Source organism: Acyrthosiphon pisum, chromosome X (genome assembly GCF_005508785.2).
Source record: "Acyrthosiphon pisum isolate AL4f chromosome X, pea_aphid_22Mar2018_4r6ur, whole genome shotgun sequence".
In the NCBI taxonomy this organism is placed as follows: Eukaryota; Metazoa; Arthropoda; class Insecta; order Hemiptera; family Aphididae; genus Acyrthosiphon; species Acyrthosiphon pisum.
The window spans coordinates 35,547,471-35,558,734 of NC_042493.1; the positions used below are offsets into that span (position 1 = coordinate 35,547,471).

At 30.7% G+C, this 11,264-nt stretch overlaps 1 protein-coding gene across 1 annotated transcript; it reads left to right on the top strand.

Annotated features, from left to right (window-relative positions):
* The first annotated feature begins 7,076 nt into the window (after positions 1–7,076).
* On the top strand, positions 7,077–7,974 carry LOC100571195. The gene is made up of 2 exons (XM_003242474.4): positions 7,077–7,702; positions 7,767–7,974. Exons 1-2 carry the CDS (start codon positions 7,191–7,193, stop codon positions 7,921–7,923), a joined length of 669 nt encoding a protein of 222 aa, XP_003242522.1. The 5' UTR covers positions 7,077–7,190; the 3' UTR covers positions 7,924–7,974.
* The last annotated feature ends 3,290 nt before the right edge of the window (positions 7,975–11,264 follow it).

Here is an 11,264-nt window from a genome sequence, read left to right on the forward strand (position 1 = left end):
GAAAAATAAGGTATTTTTTAGTTTTTTTAACAAATTTAGTGCCAGCAAAGTAATCAAGAAAAAATCATAATAAAATTCAATGTATTCTTTATCCTGACAACATTCATAATATATAAAATAATAACTTACTTGTTAAAATATTTTTTTATTGTGTGAACTTGGCCAATTTTTTTCATGCACGTTTTGCTGTAGGTGATAACGTTCCTTATCACGGACACTTATTTTCTAGGGAAATCTTGATACTGATAATAAAAACGGTCCAATCATTGGTTATGAAGTTAGGAACGAGATTTTTTTTTGAATCGTTTCATACCTAAATTAGTTTCCAAGTTATGTCAATTGATAACAAAAAATTATTTTGGTGCAATGTTGACTCCCCTGGTGCAAAGTATCCTCAGATTACGGTGATTAATTAACGTTGGAACTCCAATAAATTAAAAACAAATATTTTTATACATTTACTGTTTATTAAAAAAAAAAATTTCAAATTAAATGTTCAAATTGCATTCCATTTACTTCTTGGCAGTAATGTTGGGAGTTTTGCTGTTGTACACCATACACATTCTATATTTCGTTCAGTTATCTATGATATATCGTAGTGTATTGACGAAGTTAAATTTTTATTTTTGCAATGAATACACAACATGAATTTGTTTATGACCCAAACATAAATGTTATACCAGGTTCACCAGACTCAACAACTACAATTGCATCAGACTTATTAGATGGAATTGAAGAACTCATTCAAGGTAAAATAGTAAAATAATATTTATATAATATATATTTATATATTGTATTATATTATATATAAAATTATATATAATATTATAAAATTATTACTTAAAATATTAGATGATTATTATTTATTATTTATTTCATTCGAAAAATAAATAATTGGGTGTACCTATCTAATTTTCAGATGATAATGAATTCGTCGTAAATAATATATCAGAGTTACCTATTTATTTTGATGAAGGTTAGACGGCCAATAAAGGAAATGTTAACATAAAAAAAATGAGTTTTTCTGATTTTTTTCAATGGAAAGATATGAAAAAAAGTATTTGAACAAAAAAGGAATGACTCTGCCATCTTCGCATATAGAAAATTGTGGAATACCAAAAGAAAAACGTGACGATATTCTTTCAAATTTGAGTCAAATTCTCCCAAAAAATAGAAAACAATTCTGAGAAAATATAACGGTACATAAACAATAATTCATCTAAATTATATAATATGTTAAACTGCTGCATGTATATTTTTTAATAATTTATTTTGTGTATCTCATATTTGCATATATTTTAATTTTAATTTTAATTTTTATGTACATTATAAATGTATAATGACTAGAACACTTTGATTTCAAGAGAAAGATATTGTAATTACTTTCAAATTGTGTTATAAATTAAAACTAAAAATTAGTATTGATAATATACGGCGTTATTTCTTCAATTGTTAGTGATTAGTACATTTTGGTATGCTACGGAAAAAAGCCGTAACTAGAATTACGGCATTTTTGCCAAGTAACCTATTCTAAATAATTAAGTACGTACTTAGTATGAATATCAAAACAAGCATATCTTGGTGAATTAAAAATTTTAAATAAAATTGAATAGTTCCATTGCATTCATTGAGTATATTTCCATAAGAAAATATGTATTTTACTTTGAAAAATATTATATTTATGAAAATAGAACTACCAAAAACTACTAAACATAAAAATTCATTTTTCTCGAAATGGCAGGAAGGAAACTTACGGCATTCTTCCTTAGGACGGCAGAATAATTGTAATATATACAAAGACTTAATAATAAATAATAAATAATAATGGTATAATAGTATATAATTTAATAAATAATAATTTAAAAACTATGTCAAGTAATTAAACATTATACTAAAATATTTAGAGACTAAATAGAGCCAACCTCCTCATGGTGTCTCCTGGATAACGCTTATAGGCTCTACAAATTTAAAATTAATGATTAAGTATTAATGTGTTATTTTTCTAGGTTTTTCTAAATGTCATATTAATACCTATGTCCAAACGTGTTATTTTTCTAGAGATATGGTGTACCCAAACGGTGTATTCATTTGTACCTAAACGTATTGCGTTTAGGGTCTACTGTACCCAAACGTGTTACGGCCGATTTGCAGCAGTACATTATCAGGTAGGCAATCTACCTGCGGTAGATCGCGGACCCCGTGCTGTATGTACGTTAGTGTATGATTTAACTCTAAAGTATCAAAGTTATACCAAGTTATACCTAAGTATTCTACCTATGGTGGATTGATATAATCAATTAATACAAAATCCTAACCTATCCTAACCGTACTAAAATCAGATGAATAAACGCAAACGCATACCAAAAATGCATTAAAATCGGTCTAACCATTTAGGAGGAGTTCAGTCACAACACACGTACAGTAGAATTATTGCGCTTAGCAACACATTCTGTGATTCATTTTTATATTATATGAAATCAACAAACATGCCCGATTAACCAATAGCAACCAATATAATATTATAATGCACTGTTGCGCCACTGTTATATTTTTGACATACAGATTTGAGATTTCCTACCTTTCCGGCGGATTTTCCTAAAATTGTATTTCATAAAAACCTTCTCCTGGCAGTTACGAACATCTTAAAAAAAATTTGATCCAAATCGGACCAGCCGTTCTCGATTGATGAATTGTTATACATCTTTGTCTCCATTTTTGGAAGCAATATTATTTTAATTACAGTTTACATTTCACCAAATCAGACAGTCGAAAATATAAGAAAATTCTTGCACTTTCATTTGTTACCATACAGTGAAGATATTTCACTTATTTTAAACAAAAAGTATCATGAATTACCTATTATATTGACAGGAGACTTTAACGTTAACTTTGCTGCTACACAAAAATCACAGCCTCTATTACAGTTTCTAAAAGATAATTTTAAATTGACAATGAATAATGATCCCTTGCAATCTACAACAAGATATGGCACTACATTAGATGCAGTTTTCTCTCGATTTCTCTATACTCTTTAATCAAAAACATTTATATCGCATTATAGTTATCATAAGCCCATTGTTTCATCAATTTCACTAGAAAATAGACAAAGTATTACGATTGAACCCGTAGATGATAATAATGTTGATGTTGAACTTGCACCAAATATTGAAAGCGTTGATGTTGAACCCGAAGAAAATAGTTAATATTTATGTGATAATTTATAAATTAAAAGTTAATGTAGAACATGCACGAGCTATTGAAAGTGTTACCATTATATTAGTAGGAAATAATTAATATTAAGATGACCAATTTAATCTCCATGTTCCTACCAACTACAAAATCAATAACCTGAAAATTTAGTTCTCACTTTTGCGGTACGTCCCGACGCACACGTTTTTAAAAAGAAAAAGGGGAGAGGTTATTGGAGACATTCTAAAAGTTAAATACGAGATGGTTCCATACTCTATTTAAGATCACATGCAGAATTACAGGAATTTACTATCCTTGTCGAATGTGCAAGGTTCATAAAGAAGTAATTACAAAATACTTAAAAACACTTCTCTCAATATTTTATCTTTTTTACTTCCATACAAATGTCCAAATCTGCAATTGTTTTGACATTGGTAGTAATCAGATTAATATAAAATGTATCACATTCAACATCATTAATAGAATCTGTTCCACTTACTGGTAATCTAGATAATGCGTCCGCGTTACCATTGTCAATCCCTTTAATAAATTCTATTTCATAGGAATAACCAGATAAAAATACAGCGTAGCGTTGCAGTCTGTGAGCAGCCATAGTTGGTATGCCTTTTTTTTCACCAAAAATACTAATTAAAGGCTTATGGTCTGTTTTTTAAATAAACTTCCTACCGTATAAATATTGATGAAAGTATTTTACTGCAAAAACTAACGCTAATGCTTCTTTATCAATCTGGGCATATCTTTTTTCACACTCAGACAATGTACGAAAAGCGAAAGCTATTGGCTTTTCAGTGCCATCGGAAAATCTATGAGATAGGACTGCTCCTAGACTCACAGGACTAGCATCACACGCTACCACTAACTCCAATTCCGTGTTATAGTGTATAAGTACATTATTAGATAAAATAGATTCTTTAATTCTATTGAAAGCTACTTCTTGTGCCTTACCCCAAATAAATTTGCTATTACTCTTTAACAAATAATATAGAGCCCCTGCTTTTGAAGACATATTTTCAACAAACTTAGAATAATAGTTAACAAAGACCTAAGAATGCTTTAACTTCTTGTACATTACATGGTGGTGGAGCCTCAGTAATAGCCCTCACTCGCTCTCGAGGAATATGCAACCCCTCTTTGTCAATTTGATAATCCAAAAAAGTAATACTATCTATAAAAAAATGACACTAGAGAACTTCCTAACTGTCAAACCAGCCACACTCGATTTTTCCAAGACTAACGATAATCTGTCATCAAATTCATTTTTGTCTTTCCCAGATACAACTATGTCATCATAAAAACAACCGGTCCCAGGTATACCATTCAATAACTTATCCATCTCCCGTTGAAGTAAACCAGGTGCTGATGCTACTCCACAAGGCAATCTTTTAAACATATATAAACCCTTATGAGTAGTGATTGTCGTTAACTTTTGACTTTCCTTACTAAGTAATAGTTGCTGATATGCCTGACATAAATCAAGAGTACAAAATAAAGTTGCACCACGAAACACATTCATTAGATCATTTATCCATGTTCCTACCAACTACAAAATCAATAACCTGAAAATTTAGTTCTCACTTTTGCGGTACGTCCCGACGCACACGTTTTTAAAAAGAAAAAGGGGAGAGGTTATTGGAGACATTCTAAAAGTGAAATACGAGATGGTTTCATACTCTATTTAAGATCACATGCAGAATTACAGGAATTTACTATCCTTGTCGAATGTGCAAGGTTCATAAAGAAGTAATGATAAAACAATGTTATGTAGATGAAAAGACTAGTAGATACTGATAAGACTAGTAGTTGATTACAATTTAGATTTGATTGAAAATAATGTGAGTAGTACTGATATTTCAGGAATTTGTAATTGGATTGATGTTAGAGGATTTAAAATATTTGATCATGTTAATGTTGATTTGATGCATGATCTACTAGAAGGTGTAATGAAGTATGATTTATCATTCTTAATATCTTACTATGTATTGGAATTAAAATTATTTTCCTTAGAAATTCTAATCGAATAATAAGCTTTGATTATGGCCCAGATAAGGGATTACATGGTTTATGTGTATTAAATATGGATCATATTGGTAAGAATACAGTTAGGCTTTCTGCTTCAGAAATGATGTCATTAGTAAGGTAACCAAAATGGTTTACTCATAGGAGATTTTGTTCCTCAGAATGAACCAGTATGGTATCTTTATATCACTAGGAAACATTTTAGATATACTTTCTTCCACATCATTCCAAAAAGAATGTTCTAAATTACTGCAAACACTTTTTGCTGAACATAACGAGCTATACCTTATGTTGAGTAAGAACAATCTAAAACCTAAATATCATTACTTGTTGCATTACCATGATGATGAAATTTGGCCCTTTGATAAATTTATGGTCAATGCGCTTTGAGGCTAAACATCGTATATCCAAAATTTCGGCAAATACTTCAAGTAACAGGCAAAAAATTTACAAGACACTTGCAATAAAACATCAATTACAACTCAATCATTTATTTTTAAAAGGTACTCTAGGTAGAAATATAGAATTAAGTCCTTCTCAATCAGTTGTTGACATTGGCAGTATTACGAAGAAAATAAAAGTGTTTACTAAAGTTGAATTGTTTGATTCATTATAGAAATATTCTTGGATTAATATTAAAGGTACTCGATATCAGCATAAAATGGTTTTGACTTTAAATATACATGAAATAGAACTACCGGCTTTCTGTTTAATTAATGAAATTTTCGTTTATAATAATGATCAAGTAGTATTTTTTTGCTTTAAACTTAATACTATCATGGTCAATGAACATTTTTTTGCTTATGAAGTAGAGGTAGATACTACCAAGAGTACATTTGTTTCATATGATTCTTTGTTAAATTCCATTAAATTAAAAATTAAGTTATTTCAAAAGTATAAAATTAATATTTATGTATGTTGTATACCTATAAGTTTTTACTTATTTATTAATTATTAACCATTAGTATTTGTATATTGTATATTATGTAACTATTTGATTTTAAATTTTATATTGCATAATTTTATTCAGTCATATTATTTATTCCATATATAATTTAGACATATTATTATGTTATAATATGATGTATGTAATTTTATTTGTGTCCTAATTATTATAATTTATATTTATTGTACCTGTAATTTTGCTGTATTTTTGGGCCATCGCTCCTTGTATAATATATTATGTTAATTATGTTAAATCACTGTATTATTGTTGTGTGCTGTACTAAATAAGGAATTTTTATTCCGTAAATTAATAAACAAATACAAATACAAATAAATTCAACCTATAACGATGCGGCACAAAGTGGGGGAAATGGAGCCTCTGACCGGTAATGTTCTACCGTGGGCCGGAGTTTATTATAGTCTTAACAAATAAAAAATACTAAAGGACCTCCTAATAAGAAATAAATTTGAAGAGCAATATCTAATCAATAGATTATAAAAATTAAAAATTTTTCTATGAAAATTCTTAAAAAAATATAATTATAAACCTTTTTGACATTTTTACATAATACGTTGCTATTTAAAAATAAAAAATGTATTGTGTTTTTCCTTACATAAATGATGGTTAGTTCAATAAGTGGTTAAAATATGTTAAAATATTATGAACTTTTGATATTCCAAAAATGTTAGTTGTTAACACTTTTTGAAGTATTGAGTATCATACGTTAGATGTTAAATGGATTACCTTGTAAGTAGAATTTACTTATTATATACCTTATTTTATAATTAAAATCATGTTATCATTATAAATAGGTACCTACTGTACATTTTATTAGACATTATTATTTAAAATATTCGTTGTTTGAAAATTAAACCGTTATTGAGACGTGTAGCTGGCTAGTCATTGTTGCTAACGATGGTGACATATTTTGAATAAATTAAACAAAATTGAAATACTCATTCTCAGACGAAAAATTATTCAATCGATTTTTAAAACCAAACATATACTAAAACAAACAATGAGCGAATTATCGAAGGTCAAACTGGTTTCAGGTGACAGGAAAAAGACTCAAAGTGGAAAAGGACACGTAGTTAAAAAAATCTACCGAAAGGTCGCAGAAAAACAAACGGATGATATTAGAAAACTGTCGGTGAATGTTGGAACCAACCACGCGATAAATGCGATCACGGAAGCGAAACCCAAAATACAACAGAAAGCATTAAATGCCCCAAATAAGACCGTTAAAAAATTGATCTCGCAGTCGGTCACGAAATCACCGGCGCAAAAACCGTCTACAAAAAAAAACCTGTCCACAAAACAACCGTTAAACAAAATTCAAAAGCCTCACTCTAACAAGAAGTCTCCAGGGGTGAGAAATCCAAATTCCACCACTGTGAATAAAGTTGAAACGAAGATGATAAAACCAGCAAAACGTGTTATAAAAGCAATTCCGATGATTGTTACATTGCCGAGAGATACAACGTCACGCCAGGAGGACGGAACGAAACTCTCTAATCCAGCTGAAAAACAGTGAGTAAACACGTTGACAAATTCGTTCAATTTGTTTAATTTAAAATACAATTACGTTCACTAGGCCAGTAAAGGTCAAGCGAGTGTTGAGGAAAAAACTTTTGTCATCGTTGAATGGGAAAACTACGAAACCCAAGTACGTTAATTCGACGGCTGTAGAAACCGTACTACCAATCAGTAACAATGCTAAACCGTTTCCGGCCATGACCAAACAAATATGACAAATTATTTAAAAATATATATAAATTAAACATACATTTTAAACGCGTTTATATTGGTGTAATATAAAATAGATCCTATTTACATATTGTCAATATGAGATTAGAGTCGCGAAAGACTAAAAATACGATATTGTAAGAATGTATATATATGTTTATGTGTGGTCGTGTGGGTCTCGTGTAGTGGCGGATTTAGTATTTTTTCGCCCCTAGGCTTAATCACTCTTGTGCCACCCCCCCCCCCCCCCACCTATCAATCTACTAAGCAACCAACAATATTTGGTCTAACCGTTCTCTTCAAATTGTATTTACTTTTTTTTATCAAAAAAAAATATATATAATATTAAATCATTAACATATTATACAACCTGTAAAAATAAAATAAAATGTCTAATATTTTACTTCAGATAACTACCAGTTCAAATAAACAATGCTTGTACAGCCACATGACGGTAATATAAATAGCCAGATATAAAATAGGTAGTAAACATTAAGCACAGAAACAGGTATCATATTATTGTATAATATTTAAAAAAACTTGGTACAAAAACAAAATAAAACAATTTAAAATATAAACTTAACCTTTATTTACCTGTATATTATTACTTTTATGAAAATTAATAAATTGTAATGATTTTAATTTATGATAAAATAATTAAAACTAATATCGTATTAATATGATATTATAAACTAATAAACTGTAATTATAAACTTCCCGCGGGTGGGCTATTTTTTTTTTACAAGAGAAGTAATTTTAGAAACAGTTCTAATATGACGTACTTACCCAATAATATATGTAGGTATCTACATCTATCAAATAAAAATAAAATATCCATTGACTGTACCATGAACCTTAATTTATTATAGGGCAGTAACGAAATACAATTTGAATATGCTTAACTCTTATAAAATTTGACATAAATAAAAATATAAATAATGTAAGTATTAAAGTCTTGTGACGGGACAACAAAACGAGCGTTTTTCGAAATAGCTAACGCTATCTGGCAGTGGCCGGATGCGTTAGAACAAATATTGTGTTACCTACGGCACCGAATAGGTACACCGTTGGTAATACAATTAAAAAGCATTATAACAATGATCACAAGCATAATGTGACTAAATTACTAATTAGTATCAATTAGTCACATATAACACGTACATTTGCACCTTAATGTAGAATCCAGCCGTTAAAGTACTAAGAAGCAACATTATCATTAGTGATAAGAGCTGTGTACAGAGCGCGTGCCACATTATCCACACTACGACCGTCAATATTTTAGAACTTTTAAAGACCACTTAAGTCTAAGTTTATGTCTACGGAATAATCCGTAGTCATTATATGAACTCTCAAGACGAATTAGCATATTAAACACACAAAATGCAATCTATAAAATGAAGAAACCCTCAATAAATCAAGTACAGTAATCACCATACTACACGTTATCAGTAGTAGGTAAACAACAAATATACAGGCCGAATTGGACCACCCAGAGAGTTACCGACACCGAGTACACCCGTCTACCGAACGATCGCCCGCTGCACTTTTTCTAAATACCGTTGCCTAGAGGATCCCGTCGCGGAGTTCCCGACACTAGTATCAGTACCTTTTTGGTACACCTCCTCTCCTTACTCTACCGTGTTAGTAGTGGTACAGCTTTGACTGCACTGTTCAAGCTACTATCACCCAGCGTAGGAGAGGAAAATCACATCAACCCACTTCACAGTACACGGACACTGCTTGTTCAAGCAGCAGCTCTCCGTGTAGTGAGAGCATCCGTTTCCGTTGGCGCCGCCACCATTACACATACTTATTCTATAAGTCTAAGAAAATTAATGTTCAATTAGCTGTCCAGGTTTTTAGTAGCAGTGTAGCAGATGCATTGCAGTTTTTACAGTCGTATGATGAAAATTTTAAAAATGCCACTACTGCCACTATTCAATTTATTAGGATCTTTGATAGGCTCTTTGATCTTACGAATGCAAGAAATATTTTTGGCAAAGGGTTTAAATCTCCTATGACTTTAGGTAATCAATATGTTTGGGAAGAAATACTAAAGGATGCTAACACTTATATATTGCAATTAAAACGTGAGGAGAAAAGTATTTTTTTTGGTACACCTCCTCTCCTTACTCTACCGTGTTAGTAGTGGTACAGCTTTGATTGCACTGTTCAAGCTACTATCACCCAGCGTAGGAGAGGAAAATCACATCAACCCACTACACGGACTCTGCAGTGATACAGCTCACCACTGTATTGTTCAAGCTGCAGCTCTCCGTGTAGTGAGAGCATCCGTTTCCGTTGCCGCCGCCACCATTACACGCCGCCGCCGCAACCGGTCGATTCGGGGGGAAGTAATTTTAGAAACAGTTCTAATATGGCGTACCCAATAATATATGTATCTACATCTATCAAATAAAAATAAAATATCCATTGACTGTACCATGAACCTTAATTTATTATTGGGCAGTAACGAAATAAAATTTGAATATGCTTAACTCTTACAAAATTTGACATAAAGTAAGATATAAAATATAATGAAAGTATTAAAGTCTAAAATATATAAAATATTACCATTATTTTCAAAAGCTTGCCTGGTGGAAGGTTAAATAAAATAATGAAAAAGTAGGAATGTACTTTATTACTTTATTACCCTTTAAACTGCTCTCCACCTTTCCGTCGATCATCGTCACTGGCCACTCGTAAAATGCCAACATTCAAATGAATTTAAATTTTAAACGTGAGAAATAAAAGGTTTATTTTATTAGTCTTGGGCATAATAATACTATCAATAGTCATTAAAACACACGGTCGTAGGCAGACGCAGACCGTAGATCGTGTTGCGGGTAGTGGTATAATGACAATTGTTACTGAGAACAAGTATTACTTATATCTTTTCCAAAAATAACAAAAAAGTAAATACCTAACTGCTATATTTTCTGAAAACACCTATACTCGGATAGTCGAATGTTCCCAATAAGTATACATACTAATAAGTAATAAGTTACTATTATTAACAAGTATCTATTTTATTACACATGAAATATTTTAAAATTGAAATGCAAAAACGTCGGTTTACTACAACAGATTAATTTGATGTTAGGTATAATATATAAAAATAAAAAAGCAGGTAAGTGGATGTCGCTTTGCTGTACAGTAGGTTACAAGTGGGTCATTGTATAATGGATTGTATTAAACTTGATATTCTACTGATATTCTATCATTGTATAAGAAAAACGATTCTGATCAGAAGTAGCATTACCCGAGTAGCAATTTAAGTGCAGTGAATGTGTAAGTACAATGTAAACGACGCGTTGGTACGGCACGGTGGGGGGGGGGTGACACA

What these genes read in the sequence shown, in the direction of transcription:
- LOC100571195 (XM_003242474.4), top strand. Translation starts at nt 7,191, where the DNA reads ATGAGCGAATTATCGAAGGTCAAACTGGTTTCAGGTGACAGGAAAAAG. An exon ending in TCTAATCCAGCTGAAAAACA is followed by an intron (nt 7,703 to 7,766) that starts GTGAGTAAACAC and finishes TACGTTCACTAG; the next exon opens with GCCAGTAAAGGTCAAGCGAG.